At 49.6% G+C, this 25,524-nt stretch overlaps 11 protein-coding genes across 11 annotated transcripts; 8 read left to right on the forward strand and 3 right to left on the reverse strand.

The window, feature by feature from the left end:
* Nucleotides 1-448: 448 nt before the first annotated feature.
* Nucleotides 449-1,669, forward strand: AKAW2_40894S (uncharacterized protein; the record flags this gene model as incomplete). The annotated part of the gene is made up of 1 exon (XM_041689273.1): nt 449-1,669. One exon carries the CDS (start codon nt 449-451, stop codon nt 1,667-1,669), a length of 1,221 nt encoding a protein of 406 aa, XP_041542974.1.
* A 728-nt stretch (nt 1,670-2,397) lies between these two features.
* On the reverse strand, nt 2,398-3,520 carry AKAW2_40895A (SGNH/GDSL hydrolase family protein; the record flags this gene model as incomplete). The annotated part of the gene is made up of 6 exons (XM_041689274.1): nt 2,398-2,724; nt 2,784-3,020; nt 3,067-3,126; nt 3,171-3,264; nt 3,310-3,397; nt 3,514-3,520. 6 exons carry the CDS (start codon nt 3,518-3,520, stop codon nt 2,398-2,400), a joined length of 813 nt encoding a protein of 270 aa, XP_041542975.1.
* Nucleotides 3,521-5,628: 2,108 nt separating this feature from the next.
* On the forward strand, nt 5,629-7,071 carry AKAW2_40896S (amidohydrolase family protein; the record flags this gene model as incomplete). Its single annotated transcript, XM_041689275.1, has 1 exon — nt 5,629-7,071. One exon carries the CDS (start codon nt 5,629-5,631, stop codon nt 7,069-7,071), a length of 1,443 nt encoding a protein of 480 aa, XP_041542976.1.
* A 307-nt stretch (nt 7,072-7,378) lies between these two features.
* On the reverse strand, nt 7,379-8,035 carry AKAW2_40897A (uncharacterized protein; the record flags this gene model as incomplete). The annotated part of the gene is made up of 3 exons (XM_041689276.1): nt 7,379-7,545; nt 7,618-7,701; nt 7,762-8,035. The coding sequence occupies 3 exons, from the start codon at nt 8,033-8,035 to the stop codon at nt 7,379-7,381; spliced, it is 525 nt and encodes a 174-aa protein (XP_041542977.1).
* Nucleotides 8,036-9,642: 1,607 nt separating this feature from the next.
* On the reverse strand, nt 9,643-10,503 carry AKAW2_40898A (cell wall mannoprotein 1 family protein; the record flags this gene model as incomplete). The annotated part of the gene is made up of 1 exon (XM_041689277.1): nt 9,643-10,503. One exon carries the CDS (start codon nt 10,501-10,503, stop codon nt 9,643-9,645), a length of 861 nt encoding a protein of 286 aa, XP_041542978.1.
* A 1,302-nt stretch (nt 10,504-11,805) lies between these two features.
* Nucleotides 11,806-12,174, forward strand: AKAW2_40899S (uncharacterized protein; the record flags this gene model as incomplete). Its single annotated transcript, XM_041689278.1, has 1 exon — nt 11,806-12,174. The coding sequence occupies one exon, from the start codon at nt 11,806-11,808 to the stop codon at nt 12,172-12,174; it is 369 nt and encodes a 122-aa protein (XP_041542979.1).
* A 2,629-nt stretch (nt 12,175-14,803) lies between these two features.
* Nucleotides 14,804-21,177, forward strand: AKAW2_40900S (uncharacterized protein; the record flags this gene model as incomplete). Its single annotated transcript, XM_041689280.1, has 6 exons — nt 14,804-15,063; nt 15,119-17,089; nt 17,151-18,588; nt 18,641-18,741; nt 18,796-20,959; nt 21,010-21,177. The coding sequence occupies 6 exons, from the start codon at nt 14,804-14,806 to the stop codon at nt 21,175-21,177; spliced, it is 6,102 nt and encodes a 2,033-aa protein (XP_041542980.1).
* Nucleotides 21,178-21,469: 292 nt separating this feature from the next.
* AKAW2_40901S (uncharacterized protein) lies at nt 21,470-22,082 on the forward strand (the record flags this gene model as incomplete). Its single annotated transcript, XM_041689281.1, has 2 exons — nt 21,470-21,791; nt 21,847-22,082. The coding sequence occupies 2 exons, from the start codon at nt 21,470-21,472 to the stop codon at nt 22,080-22,082; spliced, it is 558 nt and encodes a 185-aa protein (XP_041542981.1).
* Nucleotides 22,083-22,531: 449 nt separating this feature from the next.
* On the forward strand, nt 22,532-22,995 carry AKAW2_40902S (uncharacterized protein; the record flags this gene model as incomplete). Its single annotated transcript, XM_041689282.1, has 5 exons — nt 22,532-22,549; nt 22,596-22,652; nt 22,702-22,717; nt 22,765-22,881; nt 22,928-22,995. 5 exons carry the CDS (start codon nt 22,532-22,534, stop codon nt 22,993-22,995), a joined length of 276 nt encoding a protein of 91 aa, XP_041542982.1.
* Nucleotides 22,996-23,481: 486 nt separating this feature from the next.
* On the forward strand, nt 23,482-23,912 carry AKAW2_40903S (uncharacterized protein; the record flags this gene model as incomplete). The annotated part of the gene is made up of 3 exons (XM_041689283.1): nt 23,482-23,566; nt 23,610-23,755; nt 23,799-23,912. The coding sequence occupies 3 exons, from the start codon at nt 23,482-23,484 to the stop codon at nt 23,910-23,912; spliced, it is 345 nt and encodes a 114-aa protein (XP_041542983.1).
* Nucleotides 23,913-23,933: 21 nt separating this feature from the next.
* On the forward strand, nt 23,934-25,082 carry AKAW2_40904S (uncharacterized protein; the record flags this gene model as incomplete). Its single annotated transcript, XM_041689284.1, has 3 exons — nt 23,934-24,219; nt 24,272-24,949; nt 25,000-25,082. 3 exons carry the CDS (start codon nt 23,934-23,936, stop codon nt 25,080-25,082), a joined length of 1,047 nt encoding a protein of 348 aa, XP_041542984.1.
* Between the last annotated feature and the right edge of the window lie 442 nt (nt 25,083-25,524).

Raw genomic sequence — 25,524 nt, forward strand, 5'->3', positions numbered from 1 at the left:
GCCGCGATCTGCTGTTGGTGGAGACAATTCCTGCGACATCCAGGGACACTCTATCAAACCCCACAAATATTCTATTTTAAACGGTTCCTAGCCCACTACTGTACCAGGTTGATGTAAATCTGGGAGGCAATGTCTTCATGGTCTGCTGTGTGCTTGGGTCTCCCATTTCGCATCCACGGCCTCCTTTGGCCGGTTGGGTGAACGATGTGAAAACTTTGATAACTGGAAAAATCATAACGGGCGCACTTCAACTCTAACATTGGGACGACCCTTTCCACGGACAGAATTCTTGAATGAGTCGACGCAGTCTACTTCAAGGATACGACGGATATGTCACTGCCGTTGACTGCCGGTTGTGAGGAATAATAGCCAGCAAGTGCCTCGCGGTTTCACGCGTGCCGCCCGCCGATCCCCCTGCAACATCCCTAAACACCAACAGGCATCAACCATGTCTATGGTCTGCATGAGTCGGACATTCCTCCGCCATTCCCGGGTACAGAGATTAGGCTTCCTACCACAGATACTCTCAATCAACACGCCACAATGTCGCAAGTTCACCCAAACACCTCGAGTGTGCGACTCCACACCAATCTACCATCCGCGTCCCATCTCTTACGCATTTGATCCAGCCACTCCAGTAACCCAATCTAGTCCAACATCCCCAGCATTCTCATTTCTACACCCATCAAACCTCACCCAGGATGCAGAATACGAACATGCTATCCCCCTCAACCCACAAAATCTCAAAGTCCCCTGGCCAACCTCACTCCCCTGCACTCTGCAATCCAAATACTGGCGCGAAGCAGAAGCCGCAACAAAAGACTTATTACAGACCCTTTTCCCACCAAACAACAACCCCAAGGGAGAGAAATACCTCACTGCAGTGACAGAAGCAGTGGTATCCTACACAATCCACCTCTTCCCACTATGCGATCTAGCTAGAATCAAACTCTTCTCCAGGACGTTGGTTCTAGCCTTTTTGCACGACGATGCCGTCGATGCGGGTAATCTCAACGACGATGTGGTCTTGATCCCTGCAGAAAAGAACAGCAAACCATCCCATAAGGCCTTCAACATCATCTCGGAGGAAATCCTCACTGCAGATCCCGGTAATGGGGCTATTCTCATCGAAGATATCCTATCATGGGGCTCTACGTCTCGGAACCACCAGCAAGGACCAACACGTTTCAGTTCTCTGGATGAGTATATCGCCCATGGGTTAGAAGATTTCGGTGCCACGCTTACTCTCCGCTGCGTGGAGTTTTCTATCACTACTCCGCATGCTTCGTCCTCGCCGACGGATCTTCGAAGCGTCAGTTATTTAAAATCCCTCTGTGCGAAACATCTGCTCCTTACGAACGACTTGTACTCGTATGCTAAGGAAGTAGCCAGCGGAGATACGGGTCTCAATGCAGTTCGAGTCGTGCAGGATCTCATGGGGTGTTCTGACTCCTCTGCCAAGATGGTGGTTCGACTTATGCTACGTGATGTGGAGAGACAGATGGATGAAGAGTATACTCGACTCATCACAACTAGCAGTACGAATAGTGTGAACGGCGCGCAATTGAAACACGCGCGAGCGATGATTATCGCTGTAGCGGGGAATATGTTCTTCTCGGCGACATGCGATCGGTATGCTAGGGCTGTGGAGGGGTCGAGATTGGTATAACTTTGTATATCTACAACTTTCATGGACTGTATATAGACACCATACATACACTGTGAATAAAACACTCAACCATAACCTACTACTCACCCCCTCCTCCATACTACCACCCTGCGTTGCATCTCTCCATCCACAACCCCAACCAACCAACCTCCTCCTCCTCCCGCCAAGCCCATTCCTCGGTTACAACCGACACCAACCAAAAGCAGTTTAGCGCGGCCACAACCGGTTAGATATAAATCCTCCCGCCGTCTCCCCCCCTCCCATCATCCTCCCTCCTCTTCCCTTTTACCTCATCATCATCGTCGCTTCGCTACGTGTTGCGCCTGCTATAATGTTATGCGGACGTCAACCTCGAAATTTCAATATCGACGACAACCAATAAGAAACTATCTATTTATCTATCTGGGATATCATCTTCCTGCCTAATGTGTCGCACGAAGCGTGTTATCACCATTAAAGCAAACAAGCCAAAAGAAGTGGTATTAAACCCCAGCCACGACAAGTCTCCTCTGAGGCCCTAATCATCCTTGAGCGAGTGTCGTCTGCTGTATGCCTCTTAATACCGATAACAAGTTGATATGCGGTTCAACTTCATGTTGTTGCAAACCTAGAGCGAGGGGTTCTTCTACCCTTTGCTGTGTCTCAGCATGTAGTCGCTGTCCTACATTTCTTGTAAATATCTATCTCTCTATCTGTGTATCATTAGGTATATGATGGATGGATGTAGCTTAGTAACTGCCATCGAACGATCGCCGATAACTATCCTCGTTGTTCCAGTACAGCGTGTCATGCTGGACTTCCGGACCTGTGGCTCCAAACTCCCATCCCAATTTCAGCTTCGTCCATTGCATCAGGTGGCTGGCCACTTTGATGTGGCCGACGTCGGTCGGGTGCTCTTGCGGGTCGATGTCGTTGTGCTGTAGCACGCCCTTGGTGTCGAAGTAATAGACGAATCCGTCCTCTTGGAAATGCTCGGCCACGCGCTGGATCTCGGAGACGTAGAAGGGGGATTGTACGTAGGTGTCCCCTGAGCGGGTGAAATTGCCCCAGAGGGACTGGAGAGGTTGTCAGCGGTTGGTTTCTCGGTCTGGGGTAGGGGAAGAGGGTGCCATACCATGATAACGATCTGTGCGTTTGGCCATGTTTCGTGTACGCTGGTCACGAGCTCGACGTAGCTGTCGTAGAAGGTCGAACCGGGGATGTCGTTTACGGCTCGGTGGTCGTTTGTACCCAGGTCAATGATGACTAGGTCTGCTGCGCGGTGGGCACTGAAATCCCACTTCTCGGGCTGGTTTCCGTAAGTGGCGCTCGCACGCACACCTGCATCGGAGGCGTAGAACCATTGGTGTGTCTGATCGAGTTAGAGGCTTGTGTCTGTGGGATATAGGGAAACTAACCATCCCGCGCGCCTTGTCCGCGTAGCATTGTTCGTCCGTCAAGCAGATACCGGGATATGCCTGTTATGGTTAGATGGCGCATGCAAAGTGCAACGGGAACATACGGTGATCGAGTATTCGACGTCGCCTAACCCAGCGGCGTAGTTGTATGCCCATGAGGAAAGTCCTTCGTAAGTGCCATATTGTCCCGATGCGAAGCTAAAGCTGTTAGCTGTGGCGTGATGATAGGAGAAAGGAACGTACGAATCACCGATGATCTCCACAGTCTTGCTGTATTGAGGAACTGTCACAAGCTGTGAATCCGAAGCGACCGAGACACCGGCCAATTGAACTGTGCGAAAGGTCAGTAAGGCGTCTACATGATGGAGCGATAGACTTATCCATAGCCCCAGTTCGTGACTAGACAATCGTCAGCATGAGTTTCGATTGATGAAGAATTGCACTTACCTCTCATTTCAAATGTGTTGTTCTTGGACAAGTCCAATCCAGGGGTCCACGACCCGGCAAATTGATATGTTGAGTTCGCAGTCACATTGGAGAATTGCCAGTCCAAACCGTCAATCCTATAGAGTCAGCAGGAGAAGTCAATTCCCTTCCTCAGATCCCTACCGATAAGCCAAAAGGACGCCTTCACTCGTCTGAGGACCGAAGCTTACAGCAAGCTATGCCATGTCAGTTGAAAGTCCCAGTATCTCATGACCAACGCTATCATACCTGCTCGCCCGTAAACCCAAGCTTGATACCCGGAAGTCTATACCTGTTAGTCCGACGTCATCACCCAGGGAAACCGATTGAGACATACGACCACCCTGAAGAACCAGTCAGTTAGCAACATACACGACCAAAATGATGTAATCATCACAGAAGGCTCACAAGAGACATATTTACTATCCCACCTCCCCTTATATGCGATTTCCGACGCGTCCGGTTGATAAGTTCGCCAAGAGCCATCATCCAACGAGATAGCCTTAGCCTAGCCAGGGTAGAGGTCTTCTCGGACCTGGCCATTCTGCAGAATGGTAGCTGAGGCCTGGAGAGCCCATGTCAGCACGTAGATTGGAGAGAGCCGCATCTTTCAATTGGACCGTTCAGGTTGTGTGACACGCGAGTGTGCCGGGAAGAGGGGCTGTTCCGTTCTTTAAGTATGCGGTGGGAAATGACAAATTTCTCTGCGTAGGTTTTGCTTTTGCTATTTAGCATAGTGTGCTACTACAGGACAATAAAACTTACGAGGAGAGTAATGATCGACTTCGGATCCACCGTTCCTCGTCGATCAGGAGAGTGAGATCGATCGATCCGTTCGTGGCGCCAAAACCTTGCCAGGGATTTGTTTCTGCAAGTTCACTCAAATTGGATGGCTCTGTGAGTTAAATTATAAGGTTTCATGCAGGTTGACTTGGTGGTTGGGAGCTGTAAAATCTTTCGAGACTTCATGACTGCATCCCATCCGCGAGGTCCGCATTAGGACTGAGACGAATAAAATTGGTGGCCGGGGGCGGAAGGCAGGCTGAGACACTGCCCCAACACAATGGAACGGCGGGAATCATTTCCTGGGCCAAATAAACAACCGATAATTCTTTTCCAGTTTTCGTGATATCCGAACAAAAAGGTCTGTGGCTGATACCACCGAAAACTGCACCCCAGTCGCATACTAAACGATGACAGTACCCGAATCAGGGGAAAAAGCTGTCAGAAGGCAGCGATTGGAAAAAAGATCGTGCCCAAGGTCTCAAGTCTAGTCAAAGACTTGCCATCGTCCGAATGGCCAAGCACATTTAGTGACCTTTCTAGCTTCACTAGAAGAAATATCACTGCCACAGTTCGATACAGTGTCAATACTCGAGAGCATCCGTGTTATTCATATCCATAGTTGAGATGATATACCCGCGTCACAGGCGACGCCGATTTTATCAGTACCACGGTCAGCTTTTGTTATAGTATTTCTGTATGTTGGCGTACGTTACCTACACTCCTTTAACATGCGCAGATTGCGATGACGCGGAGTGTCTAGACGGTCGACAGGCGTCTGAGCATCCGATATTTTCCGTCTGACAGACAGGATACCATCCAAACAAAGTAGCATTTCCTGAGCAAAAACTGCATTAAGGACGTGATAGAAAGGCCCCGCAGTTGATGATAATCGAGCGCCTACACCTGCGGCTGTTTCCACATCACTATAAGCCTCATCAGCTGATTCATGCTATCGCCAAGCAGGGAGCGTCATGAGTAAGCTACTCAGAACCGTAAGCGCATGATGGCAAATCGGCGCTAATCATACTCGATTCTGCATAAGAGAGAGAAAAGGGATCCAGACCTTCGTCGTCTCCAGCGGGTTAGGATGGCTTAAGCCTTGACACCCGAGATGGTCTAGCTTACCGGCTAAAATCTCACATACTATCGGCTGATAACGATGGCAGAGGAAGGATTGGGATAGCCCCGACGGACTCCGATACGAGACAAGCAATTGCTGACAGACCATTTTCCCCGACACCTCTGGGGTTATTATTTGGTAGTTTCCCCAGTTTCCCTGTGTTGGCTTTCGGACATCCAAGTCGATTCATCATGGTTCGCCGAATTGTTCCAACTGCTCCTATGGCACAATCGCCCATGTCGCCACTTGGCGCAACATATTGTGTCCGTCCTAATTCTGTTTCGATGAATATCCATCGAAGACCACTCGTCGTTGCATCAACAGATGAAGCCAAGGTCACTATAATATATGCCGGTCTATTGATTCCTGGAGACGGAGAACCTCTGCGCAATGCCGCCCTAGTCGTCAGCGATAAAATCATCGCTTTCGTTGGGCCCGAAGCCGACATTCCTAAGAAATACCTTCGGTCCACGCAGTCCACTCATCGTGTCCCCGTGCTCATGCCCGGATTGTGGGATTGCCACATGCATTTTGGCGGTGATGACGACTATTACAATGATTATACCTCTGGTCTGGCCACTCATCCAGCATCATCAGGAGCTCGACTAGCCCGTGGGTGCTGGGAAGGATTGCAGAATGGGTATACGTCCTACCGCGACCTGGCCGGATATGGGTGCGAGGTCGCGAAGGCAATCGATGACGGCACGATCGTTGGGCCAAATGTGTACTCGTCCGGCGCTGCTCTTAGTCAAACGGCTGGACACGGCGATATTTTCGCTCTTCCCGCAGGTGAGGTTCTAGGGAATTATGGAGTCACGAACCCTCGGCCCGGATACTGGGGAGCAGGACAGCTATGTATCGCCGACGGCGTGGAGGAAGTCCGACGAGCGGTACGGTTGCAACTCCGTCGCGGTGCAAAGGTTATCAAGGTGATGGCTTCAGGGGGTGTCATGTCGCGAGACGATAACCCCAACTTTGCACAGTTCTCTCCAGAGGAACTCAAGGTGATAGTGGAAGAGGCTGCTCGGCAGAACCGGATCGTTTCTGCACATGTACACGGCAAGGCGGGGATCATGGCTGCTATAAAAGCAGGTTGCAAAAGTCTGGAGCATGTGTCTTATGCTGACGAGGAAGTGTGGGAGCTTATGAAAGAAAAGGGCATTCTTTATGTGGCCACGCGCTCGGTTATTGAAATCTTTCTCGCTAGCAATGGAGAGGGGTTGGTGAAGGAGTCGTGGGCCAAGTTGCAGGCACTTGCTGATTCGCATTTGAAGGCTTATCAGGGGGCTATCAAGGCGGGCGTTACTATTGCGTTGGGAACTGATACCGCTCCTGGTGGACCTACCGCGCTGGAGTTGCAGTTTGCCGTTGAAAGAGGAGGCATGACACCGTTGGAGGCCATCAAAGCCGCAACTGCAAACGCTCCCTTGTCGGTTGGACCACAGGCACCGTTGACGGGTCAGCTTCGTGAGGGGTACGAGGCAGATGTGATTGCGTTGGAGGAGAATCCATTGGAGGATATCAAAGTCTTCCAAGAACCAAGGGTGATTACCCACGTCTGGAAGGGAGGTAAACTGTTCAAAGGCCCTGGGATTGGTCCGTGGGGGGAAGATGCACGAAATCCTTTTCTGTAGTTTATTATATGATTCAATGGGCATTCCACATTATCCCACTATGAAGCACAAACTTACCAGCCACTTAGTCGCTGTAGCAACATACCTCAGATTGATGCAATCTTACTCTTAAGCTCTCAGAGTGGCTGAATGCCTATACTAGATGCTAGTGGCTGAATGTGTGTGAGACACTGATGCTAATCATTGCTCTCCAAAAAGGTAATGCGCGCCACAGCATATTCAATCAACTAGAACCCCCCTTGAGTGCCTCAACATACTTCAAGCGGTCTCCATAAACATTATAAAAGAAAACTGGAAGGCATGTACTCTACATTGAAAACAAATACAGGCCCACACTTATACTCAAAAGCCCTACAGGACCTGCGAGTGATATATGACCCGGCTCTTCGATATCCTGTCTCTGGTAGTGATAATTGAGCCAGGCGAAACCAAACAACAGCCACGACGCAGGCGACTTTGCCACGCGGATACGTTCTACGAGCAGAGACGACAGTCAGCGATGTAGACTGTAACAATATTTGGATCGAAACCAGAAAGAAAACATACCACAAGGTTGCATAAGTCCCAATTCGGGTAAAATGAACAACCCGACAACCACAAGATGGATCATCGTCGCGGTAGACACAGACCCTGAGCGAAACATTGTTAGTTTCCATGACGACTGTGATGGGTGAGCGAGGCGCAACGAACAAATTGTGACTGCTGCTGCAGTCGTTTCCTGCCAGTCTTCGAGCATATCCTCTCGGATGGAGCGATAAATACACAAGCCAACGTCATTTCCAAAGTCGTCTTGCAGATGCTTTAGCGTTGCGGAGCGGAGCTCCCGGACCCGGCCTAATTGCCAGGAGGTAGCCAGTTTCTCTGCGTATTCTGGCGTCGCTTCATGCTTTCTGATTAGGGTGGTAATGATGTAGTCGCGGACAATATCCGGGCCAGCCGAGTCGACGGGGAATTTTCGAGCCATGATGTTCGATTAAGGGAGAACGCGGAAGGAGAGGAGGAGAACTTGTGGTGTGATGTTGCTGCCTGAAATCGAGGTTGTTCTCCGGTTATATAACCGCTAGCCTTATCACGGGGCCGTGTGGTTAAGGATAAGCGCCTCTCCTTCTCTCGAGCGATGGTCACGCTCTGCTAAGCGCCGTGTCTTTGGTTAGCCAGTCGGTGGTCGGATCATGTTTTAGTGTGGATAAATCCTGGCGCATTTTGCTTCTGCCAAATTGTGTCTCGATATCGAATAGACTGAAGTGGGGAAAAGGAGAGCGCTTCCATTAGACTGATTAGTGGCCAACAATACTGTTGGTGTGCCTCACTCCGTGCGGACTCCGACATCAAAAGGCCAATGTGAATGGGTGGTATCGGGGCATCCAAGCGGACTTGCTAACCGAAAGAGGCCTGGTGGGAGGCAGACGGATATTGCGGAACGTCTAAGCTGAATTCGGTATGATGGGCTATGGCGTGCCGAGTTTAGAGCCATCATAGCTACACCTCTCTGCGATGACTTACCAAAGCTTCTGCATAGTATTTGTATCTTGGGGTTGCTTTTGAGCTTCATGACGATCTTGGACGACAGATAATACTCTGCAAAACCGAAGCGTCAATCTTTAAGGAAATGGATACGGAGTTACCAGTATTGCTCAAGGTCGGAGCTCAATGTAGGTTAAGATATATATTAATTGCACGCGCCTAGGTTCAACACAGGGTGGTATTTGGCACATCAAAGATCACCAGTTTAACTACCATGACCAAGGACCCTCATTCCACAGAATATTGCCATAACGAGAAGCCAGAAAAAGCGCCTAACTCATTATGAAATCAGGCGTCATTATACGCTAAGGTGGTTTCCCCCGTCACATCTATCATAGCTGCCATGCGTCTACACGCGAATTACAAGTCGGCCCTTGTTGCACGGATTGAGCATTGACATAACGTAACAGAATAGGTGCGTGCATGATGTCTTCAGCTAGTTGGCCCTATCAAGGGTTTGCTACTAACCCTGGGAACTAAGTTTCCAAGCGCTGTTACAATGCAGTAAAATTGCCCATAACGGGAATGTGTTGCGAATAGGTAGCCTGCGGGACTTTTTTGGTCTCCTGCATTAGATCGCGGTTAGGGAGTAGCTACGGCTGACCAGTAATGTTACATGTGATTCTGCAAGGGCAATGCGTTGACCGGCTTTCTGATTTGGATGCCTTGGAGGGCTCGCACACCAATGTGCCAGGTTGTGACAGTCTAGTGGGTGAGGGAACTTCGGGGTATTTTCAGAAGTATAAGGGTAGTAAAGGAGAGATTGATTGGACCCATTATGCTACTCTGTAATTATATTACTGCTTTTAGACACGAGCATCGCCAGAATACACTGTATTATAGCTATAACAACAGATGATAAAAAAAATCACAAAAATATCCAAGCCTCGAAAATGGTACAGGTTCTAAGCCTCATGAGGCAGTAGTAAGATATACATTCGGCAAGTCCATTGCCTTTATTGAAGCAGTAAAGGGAGTGTTGTGGACCTTGACCATTTCACCTCGTTATTCGTCGCATGGCTCACGCTGTCCATCGTTATGTCCCACTTAGACAGCGATGGCAATGGCAGCAGCAACAGCAGCACCACCGAGAGTGTAGCTGAAGCGCTCCACGCTGGCAGCACCGGTGAAGAGGGAAGGAGAAGCAGAGGCGGAGGCAGAGGCAGAGCCGCTGGGAGTGGATGAGGCAGAAGCAGAGGAGGGAGAGCTAGGGATGACGGGGCTGGAGCTGGTGGAAGCAGCAGCGCTCTCAGTGGTGGAGGCAGCAGTGGTGGCAGCAGTAGTGGCATCGGTGGCAGAGGCAGCGGAGGTAGCACTGGAGGCCTCGGAGGTGGAGCTAGCGGACGAGGCGGACGAGGTGGCCACGTCCTTGTAGGCATCGACACCCTTCTGAATGGCGTCGGTGATACCGGAAGACAAGGAGCTAGCGATGCTAGACAGAGAGGACGGGACCTTGGAGGTGATGGCATCGGCCAGGTTCTTGGAAGCAGTGTACTGCTTCTGCAGCTGAGCGTAGACAGTGGCACCAGCCCCAGCGGACACGAAGTCGGATTTCTTCGAAATCAGATCATCAATGGTGGTCTGCACCTCCTTGGTGAGGTCCTGAACGGGGCCAGTGATGGTGAGAGCATCAGTGGCGCTGAGCTCAGATCCTCCGTTGACAGTAGAGACACCAGAGTTAATCTCCGAAACCAAGGAGGAAGAGGCGGACTCGACCTTGGAGGGGTCGCCTCCAGAGTAAGAGTTGATGGCCGAGTCAAGAGACTGAACTTGGGTGTTAATGTCGGAAAGGACGCTCGTGATGGAAGCAGCATCACGCTCGACGAGGGTAGGCTCGCGAGCAACCTTGGTGGGGTTGGCCATGACACTGGTGGCCAACAGAGTGAACAAGGCAGCGGAGAACTTCATCTTCACGGTGATAACGACGGTAGTTGAATAGATATTAAGAGTAGTAGGTATGTTATTATAAACAAAGCTGGAGAACTGAACGAGTGCTTGAGGCTGAGATTGGCTCTGCTGTACATCTACTCAATGGCCGTAGGTGAGCCTCTTTATATACACCATGGACAGGTTAGAGCTCACATGGGAGGGAACTGCGGCCGAGGCGAAAATGTGGGCCAGGGGAAGATTTCCCTGCAATTCCTGGGGTCGACCTAATTAGCGTGCTCGAACCGAGACGTCGAGCCTGGTCCATGATACAAGAATTGGCTCGTTCCTGAAAAGCGCTTTGGTGATCGTCACTGTAATGATTGTTCTGGGCCAATGCGTTTGATTGCAGGGCCGGCGCTCATTTTCCTCTTTGAGCGTGGCCGGAACCTTGAGGGTTCCCAGTCCCTGGTTTCCTGGCACATCCTGACCCTATCATTGTCATTGCTGGCACGTTCGGTTGCAATACAGCAATGGTAGTAGATAGAATCGGAGAGAAAACAGTACCTAGCACCTGACCAGCGCAACAAAGTAATCATCGCGAGAAGCAATCAATTTGACTTCGATGGTAGGAGAACCAGAGCGTGGTGGCGCCACGATGGGCTCTACACCCGGCCCGCCCCCGGATTCTCATTTGTTCGTGAGTGGATGTTAGCTAATGCAGGTCGCCAAGTGTACAGGGAGAAGAGCAGGATAGCGCATCGGAAGTTCAGGGTCCGCGGGGGAGGAAGTGAGACAATGGAGGCCTAGTGGAAGTTAGCGAAGAGGAACTGTTGGAGAGGCCACTAAACGGTCAACCGAGTGCTACCCTCCGGACGCTAAGCGGAGGCCCACCCTCCCTACCCCGCACCGCCTAGTCTCAATTTCGAGTCCTCTCGTTGGGCGATCCTCTTCACCTCAACACATTGCGGTAGTACGTCCGCAATCATCAACCCTCGTTCTACCGGCCATGGGTCATCTAGATCAATTGATGTGACGCCTAGATATTACTTTCTCTCCAAGTCAGGAATTGCTTCAATCTTACACAGGAATCTTGCACAACAGAACCAAATTTCAGGTAACAGCTGAGACGTTTGTTGATATCCCTTTTCTCCCTATTGACACTCGGGACTAACTCCGTGGCAATTCAAGTAGTGGATGATGAGTGGTCTGCAACTGGACTTTGCCTAATATAGATGCATCGTCGGTTACACCAGAAAACCCTCGAGACTAGTGGCGCATTCTCTAATGAGCTGAGCTGGCTAGTCGGCCCCGATGCCTGGCATATGCTGAGCTCCCCGACTAATGCTGGTAGATGGGCCAATTCCTAGACCGTGCCCTACTCCATTGCTTAGATTGCGCCTCCCAATGACTGTCATAACTGCAACAGGATTTGTGCCGGACATTATGCCCGCACAATGGAAGCTCATTCGTCCTCTACTTTCGCTGAATCCGGCCCAAATGCAACCTGATCTTCTGGCCTCGAAATCACGATGTGAACAAGAAGAACTTGGGCATAGATCCATCCCTGTGCGGCACATCTGTCCAATAAGACGACATCGCATCTGCCCGTTCCCCTTCCGGGAACAGAGTGGCAAAGTACTTGGCTTAGCTACTACTGCTCCCTCGGATCTCGCTCACCACCTAGCATTGACCTATGATAAAAGTCGTTGACAAACACTTTTATTTCGTGCCAGCTTAAGAGATTTGGATCCGAGGCTCCGCTCACTGGCATGTAGCACGAGATCTGAGACGCCAGTAGATAGCCTTGGTAGTTTGGGTGCAATTCCGTCTCTCAAAAGTGCCATTAAGGATCTGGGACAGTCCGGCGTAAGGAATATGTCTTATGATGATGGCAATGTCTCGCCCTGGGGAATATGTATGGCTGACATCAGGTACGATCGGCGCTCTTATCGTTGATGGTTGCACAAAGTAGCATTCCAAGTCCAGGTTATGGTCAGCTTGATTCAATGTCTCTCAGTTCGTATGTTGACAAAATCGTAATCTTCTTGAACAAATTAATTTCTCAACACATTTGTTTCTGGTGGACAAGCATCAGGGTAAAAAAGGTCTGCATCCCTGCAAAGTGGCTCGCAGACGGCCCGATCGCAGGATACAGCAGCATTCGTTCTCCCGCAAGGGAGCGATTCATCAGACGTGTTGGCTGTCACGCAATGCTGGCCAATGCTACATGATTCGCATAATCACGCTGCATTAACCATAGTAGCAGTAGCATAAGGCGAGAGACAAGCACGGTACATGATCTGCCATCTACTCTCAAAAGCCCTCAACGCCCAGCAGTTTTGTTAGGCCTTTTACTCAGAAGACTTTTCCATTCGAATTATTTGTGGCATCCAGCGTCTCATAAGAGATGATCATGCCCGCAAAAGGGTAACTTCCACTTGTTGGCAGATTGTTCTCAAAAAGTGGGCTCCCGCACCATAAGTAGGATTGAGTTAACGTTTGACTTTAGTTGGATGGAAAACTTAAAATCGATCGCTCAGTTCGGAAACTTGGAAGCGAATAGACTACATTCATCCAAGTATCTGGATGCTTTCTATTTCTGGTGGCAGAGCCTCTTGTGGTTTGACTTTCCCGTGGTGATCCTACCTGCTTATATTGGTTGGCGCAGTATGTGGTTGAGAGATTTCTGGTTCTGAACCTGATGATCGTCATCTTGAAACCAGTAGTAGATTTGCCCGGAAACTACAGACTCATTTGACGGGTTTCTCAAAGTTGTTTGTCCACATCCCTCGATCTCAAACATCAAAATTGACTTTTTCGCGATGTTTCTTCTTCACGTTTCGTATAAACCTTTCTTTCAATTACCTCTATTTAGACGGCCCATTAGACACATTGCAATCTATCCATCCCGGATAATAGCTGTTAGAAGGCTTTATACTATCCAAATTCCTCTCCACCGCTGTGCACGCTTGGGGAGATTGGATCCTTCAGAAACATGAATAGGAAAGAGGCTTGGTCTTTTCTATGAACATTCTTTGCGTCTCTGTTGCGTTATTCTCGACACGTTGATAGCCTGGTTTTCCTCCCTTCTCCCTCCTCCCAACACTAATACGGTTCTGACACAGCAATAGATGCATTCGCTCTGCATATCTCGTCGGCTTTGAAACAGTGCACCTCTGAGTAAACATTCGACCCTTTACCGTTGCCCACGGGTGATCAGAGAGAGAGGAACATACTCATCGGCAACTTGTTGCTGCCTGCCCACATAAGCGAAGGAGACCACCACAGACGCTCCATCTCTGCAGGTGTCAAAGTCGCCATGAATTTCTACACCGAATTGCCATTACGACCTGTCGCTCGGGAATGGCCATACAGTCACCATAAGAGAGTTGGGAGACATATACACCCTCCGACACAGTTCCCCAATGGCGATGCACTCCATGAAATCCACGTAGTGAAAGCAAACCAGGGTGTTAGCATGCGGTATAGCTTGTATATGATCAAAGGGTGTTAATAACTTACCAAGTAAGCGAGTCAGAGTAAGCTGTAAGTCGCCGGCTTAGTTTATGCCATGAAATTGTTACGATGATTTGCCAGTGTCTATATAACTCATAGATCAGCTGCAAGCGTATTTGTAACTGCGAGTACTACACAATGTTACAGACCCCGAGACTCGCAGGTTGCATTTTGTGAATAGTAAGACCGATTAAAACCACGGTACCAGGGGTCAAGACTCCCGCATTTACGATTTCAGCTTCTTTTCCTGCGCATGACATTGCTTATTGTATCAGTGAAGACACCCACAAAGGTCTGATTGTGCTTTGTTTCCTGGCCATTGTTGTTTTTGACCAGTGGGCCTCGATATGCAAGCCATGCAACACTGTGTTATGTGTATTGTAAGGATAAAAGGGTCATCAATATGTACTTGACTTCTGACTCCCAGGTGATTGGAAATTGAAAATTAGCCCCGTCTGCAGTTACACCCAAATGACTTGATTTACAATGACTTTTCTACTAGTACCACATGTTGTACACAGACATTGTCCTCAGGCCCACCATTAAGTCCAAATAACGCACCAAGCCATAGTAACACTTGAAAGTAAAGTGCCGGGAAACCTCTTTCAAACCACCCGACACTTTCTTCACTCTATAATAAGCGGGCACTTCCCTTTCGAAGCAACTTACCAAATAGGCTTAGCGCCGCCTGTGGTGTTTATCGACCCCACTACATACTTCTGCTCCCTTATTTCGCTCACACACATCTCGCCATATCATCGTCGCCTACCTCCTAACTGAACTCTTCTCGTTCATCTAAGACTTTCGCTCAAACGGCTCCACAATGGCGGGTGCTAAGGAAACATCTACTACACCCCAGCAAAGAAAACGAGCTCCCAAAGGTCGTCGTACTACTGGCCCTGTTGCCGTCGGCGGCAATAACAGTGTTGCAGGACAGGAGAATACCTCACCGCAGAATAAGACCGGTAAAAAATCCAAGAAAAGCAAGGGTAAGAGACGGGGACGGGGACATGACAAGAAGGTGCCCTCCGAGCCTGCAGAAAGTGTTGACCCTGTCAAAAAGACATTGCGGAGTGAGAATAGGTAAGTATCCGTTCTATGGGTAGCCAAGAGCATAGCACTGATGCTTTTAATATAGGCCTTTATCTACTACTTCAAGGGTGGGATCATCGCTAGCTGGCTCTCCTGGTGAGCTGTCAGCCACCCAAATGCAAAGTTTCCTTGAAGCTGGCCTAGCTATGATCGACGAGTCACCGGACACACGCAGGACATTTGTTGAAAGTCTGGCCACCGAGTCTGGTCTTCGCAAAGTTCGACAGATAGTTGAGACTCCATTCGCAATGACTTACAGCGTTCTGAAGCCTATGTTTGATCCACACTGTATATTGTTCCTTCGACTGGTCTCTCACAATGAGCTACTATCGTCACTTATACTTGAGAAGGCTGTGGGGACAATCTACAATGTCATATACGGTCCCGGTGGTCGAAGGGCAGTTGGGTTCTTCACAAGAATGACAGACTTCCTCACCCAGATCAAAACCGATGGCAGACATCAGAATTCTGTCCAGTTTGGTGCTGCGCGAAGCAAAGTGTTGTCTCTAGTTTCGAGGGTACTTCTCAGTACTTTGACCTTGAACCACGAGGCTGCAATACAGGTAGATTTCAGGAGCATTGCTGGCAGGATTTACGACTGCTGTCATGCCGATAACACTGACACCGGGGCCGGCGACGACAGCTTGCAGTGGGCATACGAGAACATACTCAAGATTCAAGACATCCTTGCTATGGGGGACTCGATTTCTATATCACAAAAGCCCGATAATTTGCAAACCATCAGAACCAATCCGGAAGGCAGCACGAGGCATATTGTTGACCTCCCCGGCGAACTGTCTGAGCTTGGCCCTCGTCATGACAATGACAAATCGGCCATCTCAGATATTCAGATCCTGCCTACAAAATCAGAGATACTGAATGCTGACCGACCTGAATTCCTCCCCGCACGGTGCGCTACCGATTCCTCCATGATGCATCACGAGCGGGGCATCCGTCGACTTCTCGATAGTCAATTCCGCCTTCTACGGGAAGACACATCTGGTGTCCTTCGCGAAGGTATAAGATTAATCATACACACATGGGAACTTATCGTCCACGGAACAGACTGGCGGCTGAAGCGCAAATTTCTTCGTGACAATATGCCAACACCGGTCCGGGTTTATTCAGGAGCCGAAATTCGACAAATAAAGTCAGAGCAGTTCAGAGGGATCGAAGTGGAATTGGAATTTGATCAGCTTCCTAGACTGAAAAATGTAAGTGCAGCAAAACGAAAACAGTGGTGGGTTGACTCAAAGGCGTTAAAAAAAGGGTCAACCCTGCTGGCCTTGTTAGACGCAGAGGATGTGGACGACACATCCGCGATCTACTTCCTTGTCTCGAAGAGGGAGACCAGTTATATCGAAAGAAGCAAGCAGGGCTCTGGGCCGACCGACCATGTCAACGATGTAGTTAGCGATGGCAACAGAGCCATGGTTACCCTGGGGCTAGTAGGACCACCCAATCCTCAAGACTTGGAGAAGCTTATTTTGTTCTCGAGGAGCAATCCCTTTCCCCGACCACTCATACTCGTGGAATTCCCAGCCATTCCGTACAATTCTTTTGAGGGTATTCTGAGATGTCTTCAGGTGCTACATCAGAACCCAGCACGCATGCCATTTACTGCATGGCTAGCCCCAAGTACCGATAACCATGAAATGTGTGAAGCTCTGACGGAAGGTAGCACCAACGCTGGCAATATCAGTGTACAACCCCCTGCATACTTCCGAAACAACCTATCACTCGACCTTTCTTGCCTCCGGGGCCAAGGCGATGTTGAGGACGCAAGTCAGATACTGTCTATGTCTCTTTCCCACGATCCTAAGATGCTCTCCGCAGACCTCTCCAGGGTAACTGATTTGGACGAAGGCCAGGCAGATGCGCTCATCTGGGCATTACGGCGGAAGATAGCTTTGATCCAAGGGCCCCCAGGGACTGGAAAATCATACGTAGGGCTACAGCTAGCTCGATGCCTGCTGTACAACAAGGATATGCTGAATCTGGGCCCGATACTATGTGTGTACGTGAAATCTTCCACCTTCTAGTCCAGACAGTACTATATACTAACTTGTAAGTCGCAGATGCTACACCGCTCACGCACTTGATCAATTTCTCGATGGGCTTCTTAAATCGGGTGTTACCAATATCATCAGGATTGGCCCTCGCAGTGCCTCACCACACATCGAGAGTCTCTCACTGGAAATAAGAAAGCAGGAGCCTGGACCCCGAATTAAGGGTCTTCCTAGGATAAAGGATGACTCGCGAGTGAAGTTACTCAGCATAAGCTCAAGAATTGACGAACTCCTGAAGCAAGCTCAGAGCGGCTGTCACAGTCTCGTTCTTGAGGTTCTAAAGAAAAGATTCCCCTCCCACTCCAACCGCATAATTTCGGGGTCTCCTGGCCAAACGGACACGAATGCATTACAAGAGTGGGTTTCTGGAGATGCTCCCGGAGACTGGAGTGATGCTGATATTGTGCGCTCTATTGACCGACTCCTGCAGGAGGACGTCTGGACGCTCAAGGCTTCTGAGCGAACCCGTCTCCTTAGTTACTGGCAGGAGGCGGCTCTCACAGAGATCAGTCAACGAGTATTGACACTTCTAGAAGCTCATTCAGCAGAAAAAGAGCGATATACCTCAGCGTTCAACATTTCGGATGTGCAACGCTTGAACGACTGTCAGGTCGTAGGCGTAACTACTACCCAACTAGCAAACAATGCTGATTTACTCCGAAACCTCGATGCAAAGGTGCTCATATGTGAAGAGGCAGCAGAGGTTCTTGAATCACATGTCCTCACTGCGCTAATACCTTCGATCCAGCACGCTATTCTGATAGGAGATCACTTACAGCTACGTCCACGCATCTCTAACCTTAGGTTATCAATGGACTATGAACGGGAAAATCCAAAGTACAACCTCGATGAGTCATTGTTTGAGCGATTAGCGAACTTCCGGTTCGGAGAATCAACATCTAGTGGAGGTGGACAGAACCAGCAGGAATATAGCTTTCCGGTGATGCAGTTGAGCCATCAACGGCGGATGCATCCATCCATTTCTGAACTGGTCCGCGAGACTTTATATCCGAAGCTCCAAGATCATCCTACAATGGCCTCATATCCCCTTGTACCTGGCATTGCTCACAGATTATATTGGCTCGACCATGACAACTTGGAAGATCCGACTGATCCTACAGAGCCAATGCAAAGCAAGACGAATACTTGGGAGATTGGGATGGTAACGGCATTGGTGCGACATCTCTGTCAACAAGGCAAGTATGGGCCCGGCGAGATTGCCGTATTGACGCCATATGTTGGACAGTTGAGAATGCTCAGAAATGTCCTGGAAAAGGAAATGACCCTAATAATCAGTGAAATGGACTCGGATGAACTCGTTGAATCTGAGGGGTTAGAAGTGAGTGGAACTTCTACTGCGCATGGGAAATGGTGCGAAAAGCGGAGAGCCACTCAGAAGGGAAGCCTCCTAGATGTCGTTCGATTGGCTACGGTCGACAATTTCCAGGTAGGAGATAACAAAAATCTGCAAATGATAGGTTTAACCCAATTTCTACCAGGGCGAAGAAGCTAGTGTCGTTATTGTCTCCCTTGTTCGCAGCAACAAATACCGAAATTGTGGGTTTCTGAAGATGCCAAACAGGATCAACGTACTGCTTAGGCAAGTATTACACAGGGATGATACTCATTGTATAGATGCTGACTTGGTCTCCAGCCGTGCAAAACATGGCATGTATATTATTGGCGATGCAAGTACGGCGTCAACCGCACCCATGTGGTCATCCGTCATTCAGCTACTGGAAAAAGGCGCTAATATTGGCCGGAGACTTGAGTTGCGTTGCGATCGTCACCCGTCCAAGGGGTTTTACGTTTCTTGCCCGAACGACTTCACCATACATGCCCCTGAAGGTGGATGTGCGGAAAAATGCGGACTAAGGCTAGACTGCGGCCATACCTGTGCTGTGAAGTGTCACTCAGAAAGACAACACAAAGCAGTGAAATGTATGGAGCTGTGCACTCGGATGAAAGAATGCGGCCATGCATGTCCAAAGAAATGTCATGAACAATGTGGGGAATGTCTGCAGGTGGTCCATAATGTCCGCCTCCCCTGTGGGCATTTAGCGGATGCCGTGGAGTGCAGGCAAATTGGCGATCTCGCAAAGGTGCGGTGCACTAAACGCGTTTCCCGCACTATGGATCGCTGCGGCCACATTGTCGAGATATGCTGCTTTGAAAATGATGGTGCAGTGAACTGCTTTCATCTGTGTGACAGCCCCCTGTCTTGCGGGCATATCTGTCGACATCTATGCTGGCAATGTAGATACATAGAGGGCGATTCCTACCACATTGATCATAGCCGTTGCCGAAACCCATGCGGCCGGGGATTCTCGGCTTGCTCGCACAGCTGTGGCCAACCATGCCATCAGGGTGAACCCTGCCCGCCTTGTAATTTGACATGCGAAGTGCGCTGTCGGCACAGCCGTTGTGCAAAGACATGCAACGAGCCATGTCCCCCATGCGCAGAGACATGTGGGTGGGGGTGTGAGCATCGCGAACCGTGCAGCATGCCCTGTGCTGTCCCATGTAACAACATTCCTTGTGATTTGCGATGCAAGAAGATAATCACAAGTTGTGGGCATCAATGCCCTGGTATCTGTGGGGAACGTTGTCCAGATCCTCGGTTCTGCCGGCTATGCTGTGGACCAGAAATTCTGGAGCAGAATGTTGATCTCATCGAGCTCAAGGCGTACAAAGATGTCGACATCGACCAAGATCCATTGGTATTCCTCTCCTGTGGTCACTTCTACACAGCATCCTCACTGGACGGCATAATGGGGATGTCTGAACATTATGAAGTGGAATCATCTACAGGCAGGATACTTGGTCCGAAACTTACACACCGATTATTGGAGTCTGGGCGTCCAAAAGGGTGTCCTCAATGCCGTGCACCACTTCGTGATATCGATCGCTATAATAGAATCATCAAACAAGCATTCCTCGATGAAGCAACGAAGAAGTTCGCCACTCATGCAAGCTTGAAGTTTAGTCACCTACTGGAAGAAGTTGAGGTCTGTGAAAAAGATATCGAGCGCGAAAGATCGGGTTTTGTATCTGAATGGTTGCAGGAGTCAGTCGGTACAAGAAGTGCTGACGAGGTCAAGCGCTCGGTTGAGGCTTATCGTGGAAGGGGAAACAGACTGTTGAGCAAAATCAAGGAGTTTACCAAATCTGTGGCAAAATCTGAGCAGCCGTTTGGGAGGGTCAGTGAGATACTCGCGTCAGCAACAGCGAGGAAGGCTAGCACTCCTGCATCACCGTTCCAATACAGTAAATCGTATATCCAAACCGGGTTTCAGTCGCGCGGCCACGTTCTCGCACTTCGACTTACCTGGGTTCTCTTCTGGAACTTTGACACCATCTACAGCAACAAGCGAATTGACCCACGCATAAAGATGATTCTGGCCCAAGTGGTAACGAATCAGATTGGTGGTCTACTGAGTCGATGTGAAGCTCTGGCGAGGGATTGCCAGAAGGCTAAGTTTCTGCAGCAGGAGGTAGAGTCCCGAACGTATTATGCTCTGTTCTCAGTGCTGTTCCTTAGCAATCAGGAAGCACGCGGTAGCCCGGTCGAGGGATCCACTGAAGCAAAGGTACGGGAAAAGGCACTGAAAGAGCTGAAAGACTGTGATGTCATTTGTTTGCGCCATTCTCAAATTTTATGGTCTCTCCGCGAGGATATCGAAAAAGCAAGAAGACTAGTTAAGGGCGGAACATTCTACAGCTGCGTTACCAGCGAAGAAAGACGGCAAGTGTACCAGGCCATGGCGGCACATTTCAGCGGCACAGGCCACTGGTACTACTGTGAGAACGGGCATCCGGTATGTGATTTCACCATCAATTCTCGTCGAGTACTAACTTGGATTGCCAGTTTGCGGTGGGAGAATGTGGGATGCCGATGGAAGAAAGTCGCTGTCCGCAGTGTGAGGCGCCAGTGGGCGGGCTCAATCATGAGTTTGCTCGAGGGATCCGCAGAGCAGATGACATGGATGTGGAGTTTGGCGGTTCCCTTTCTCTCGAGGCGGACGCAGACTGGTAAGCTGCCAATCATATAATGTGGATGTTGAGGTCGTTCAAACATGCACATGCGAGAGATGTTTCTGTAGTATATTTCGCCAGAAGCTAGCTAGCAGAATGACCACTGGCTTTGCGATAGCAAGGAGGTAAAGTAAACCATGAACCCAACTACTATGGTAGCACTAGCTATTACGTGACATCCGACAGCTCTGAATACCTCTAGATGTAATTACTATAATTGATGGAGCATTGATTTTCAAGACGAATGCACCACAAAACTCTTCCAGCTATCTCACAAGTCCGAGTGCAACCCGATGCGATGCGGGATTTTTGAGAGTGCATCCACGTCACGCACTGCCACCCCAATGAGTATCATCTACCCATGTAGAAGAGATTGCGATGGCCATAGTGTATCTAGACTCTCAAAAACCGGGATTATACCAAGGAGTGGCTGCAATGTGCTGGCCAGCCTTATCGGGCGGGCATCCATGGTGAGTGGGAAGGAGTGCAACGTGTCTCGCCTCGCGTCGGCGGCATCTTCTTCCACTTCCCCTCCCCACTGCCCCTCCATCCTCAACCCCTCGATCGGCATCCACGTCGACTGGCAGGAGCAAGCTGCAAGCTTTCGGAACCCAGGTATGAACCTGATACGCCAGATGTGCTGCTCTGAAGTCTAATTTCGACGCTGCAGCTTCCTTTCATGCTCCCAGCTTCCATCAAGGTGCTGCTTGCTTGCTTTATTCTATCGACAGGGATAGCAATGGCGTTCACGGTGCAGGGACTGATGTGACCGACATAGCTGGGTGTAGTATGCAGCAGGGAATAGTCGTACCTCCGAACCAGAAGGGCTTCCACTACAGTTTCACGAAACTTGAGCGTGGCAGTGTCTGGTGCTCATACCACCCGTTGATCGCTGTCTTCGCTTGAACAATCGAATGTTACCTCTGCAGTACACCACACTGGCGGGTTATCGTCTCTGGCAGATGGAGGTGTCAACAGCTGCAGGCGGATAGGTTCAGGCATTGCTACATGCAGCTACCATGGAGTACCCCGCAGTCACCATCTACCAATCTCCTAGGCCATACATCGTCTCAATCAAGAGAAACGTGCATTATCCAACTTTGGTCGAATAGTGATGAATGGCGTCGGATGCATGCTGTACGTTGCAATGCCCAAATGAGGTCACCCAACAGATGCGTCTGTGATAGCCAGGCTATGGCTATCGCGCATATCGTGCAAAATCGGACTGGAAGAATGTTATGGAATGGGCAGGTCGAAGAACATAAAAGGCGTCAAGAGCCAGCTGCTCTCTTAGCATCTACAACTCCATCTCTCTTCCTAATCTACAAAACACAAGCCTCCGATTCTCCGCCATCATGCCTCAGGACCTTAAGGTACGAGAACATACATCAACCTTGCTTCAGCTACTGATGCTCATAGAACGCCCACTACTCCTATGACTACCTCCATGGGTTGAGGGAGAAGTACGAGAAGTCGGTAAGTGTTCCTCAACACCCAGATCTGCTCACTTCTAACTGTCCCCTAGGCTCAAGACTTCTGCCGTGAGTATCTACAGAGATATGAGTCGATGGGATATTAACAGCAGCAGGCGGTATGACCTTCGAGGACGCCCTTGCCCACGTCAACTCCACCGGCCGCACAGACTTCACCCGGGAACAGTTGGAGGCCTTTGACACCAACCATGACGGCAGCATCAACTTTGCTGGTGAGTGTCCCATGTATGTCTCGAGAAACGCTGCTAACTGGTATAGAATACATGGAATTGATGCTCAACAACGACAAGGAGCTCGCGTTCCGTAATGCCAAGTTCATCGCTTAGATTGGGAGGATTGGCCGGCGCTGTATATAGGCCGCGATATAGCATGAATAAATGATTATGACAACTATATCAATGTCTTCGTAGTTTGAATCCGCTAGACTCTTTACTGTGTAATTGCATCCCCTCGTCATTCTCACATAGAATATTAGTAATAATTCTTCCTGATGTCAACATTCAAAGCCCAGCATTCCACAATTTTCATATGATGTCATGTCTCAATCCCTAACATCTTGCTGAAACAGGTACCGCTCTGTTATTTCATCGAGCAAGCAATATAGTAGGAAGGTCTCCCCTTGCATGTAGTGTGATACTATTGGTGGCATCCAGTGTTGATCGTATTCAATATGACCAGTAGTCTCCACTTCAGCAGTGGGTTTGTGATAGCCAAGATATCGGCAGTGGTCTTGCAGAGCATCTACACCTCTTCATCTCACTTCAATTGTCCCTCTCTCACTACATCTTCAATTTCACAAAGTTACAGACATCATGTGGCTCTCTCTTGTGTGCAGTATTCTGCTGCCACTTGGGGTAGTCAACGCACAGTCTCAGTACCTCAATGACAAAACCAAAGGTATATCACATCGCGTCAATTCGAATTCCACTAACAGCACTAGAATTCGTCGTCAATGGGTCTGCCCTTCCTTTCGTCGATTTCGACATTGGCGAGTCCTACGCAGGCTACCTCCCCAACACGCCTTCTGGCATCTCGAGTCTATACTTCTGGTTCTTTCCTTCTTCCGATCCTAATGCGTCCGATGAGGTAAGTTGACCCCATTTCATTCTCTTTCATGGCTAATAAACAGATCACCGTCTGGCTGAATGGCGGCCCAGGATGCAGCTCTCTAGCTGGCATCATGCTCGAAAATGGTCCCTTCCTCTGGCAACCTGGCACCTACCGACCCGTGCGCAACCCTTAATCCTGGAACAACCTCACCAACATGGTGTACATTGATCAGCCTGCTGGAACGGGATTCTCGCTTGGTCCATCTACGGTGGTCTCGGAATTCGATGTAGCGAGACAGTTTATGGACTTCTGGAGGCGGTTCATGAAAACGTTTGATCTGCAGAATCGAAAGATCTATCTCACCGGCGAGAGTTACGCCGGGCAGTATATTCCATATATTGCCTCGCAGATGCTGGACCAGGATGATGATAAGTATTTCCGGGTTGCCGGCATCCAGATCAACGATCCCTACATCAATGAGGTGTCAGTTTTGCAGGATGGTATGGTGCCCTTGCCACAGGCTATTATCTACTCGACTAAATTTGAATGCAGTGCCTGCTCTTGCGACCGTTAACCAGCACCGCTCCCTTTTCCCCTTCAATGACACCTTCATGAGCCAAATCACTCAGCTCTCTGATGACTGTGGCTACACTTCGTTCCTCGAAGATGCCCTTACCTTTCCACCTCTTTCCAAATTGCCATCAGTGCCCTACAATGTCAGCTGCAACACCTGGGAAACCATAATCAACGCCTCGCTAGCTCTCAACCCATGCTTCAACCGCTACCATATCCCCGACTCCTGTCCAACACCGTGGAACCCAGTCGGGGGTCCTGTCGTCGGCCAGGGTCCAACCAACTACTTTAACCGCAGCGACGTCCAGAAAGCCATCAACGCTTACCCAACAGACTATTTCGTCTGCAAGGATGGAATCTTCCCGACGGCCGACGGACTGGACACATCTCCCCCAAGCTCCTTAGGACCGCTGCCGCGCGTCATCGAACAAACCAACAACACCATCATCGCGCACGGCCTGATGGATTTTGAGCTCCTGGCGCAGGGAACCCTGATCAGTATCCAGAATATGACCTGGAACGGGAAGCAGGGGTTCGAGCGGGAGCCAGTGGAGCCGTTGTTCGTGCCGTATGGTGGACCATCGGGAGGAGGTGTGCTGGGAACGGCACATACAGAGCGTGGATTGACATTTTCGACAGTGTTCAGTTCAGGACATGGTATGTCCCCTATCCCAGTATGCGATGAAGCGGGTTACTAACTGGAACAGAAATCCCAGAATATGCACCGGGAGCAGCATATCGCCAGCTAGAGTTTTTGCTAGGGAGGGTCGCGAATCTGTCAATGAGCTGATCGGGAGACAGACACCAATTAAAAGCAAAATACATAATTGCAGGCAATAATTGAGCAGGTGCAGGTGACGGAGCAGAATGGTCGAGCTATCAGATCGGATAACTGTTCGGCAATGAGATTAGTGAAGCTAGACTAGCTCTGCTGAACTTTGCTTCTCCAACACAGCTATAGCCATCATAATCCGATCATCACTGCAATTCTACCTTGATCCCCTCATCGTAGACCCGTAATTCCGACAAACAATATACTAGTCATGAACATCTCAATCAAAGCCAATTAAGACCTCCAATTCTATATGGGATCTTAATGATCGACATCATCGATCCGACCTCGGATCGGAAATTCCCCTCAAACTCTGAAGCCGCGCTCGCTGGGTCCACCCCGCATCGCATCTTCACAGTCAAAAATTTAAAGATTTCCCCTCAATTAATCAATTAATCCC

The sequence above is a fragment of the Aspergillus luchuensis genome, chromosome 4 (genome assembly GCF_016861625.1).
Source record: "Aspergillus luchuensis IFO 4308 DNA, chromosome 4, nearly complete sequence".
Taxonomy (NCBI): Eukaryota; Fungi; Ascomycota; class Eurotiomycetes; order Eurotiales; family Aspergillaceae; genus Aspergillus; species Aspergillus luchuensis.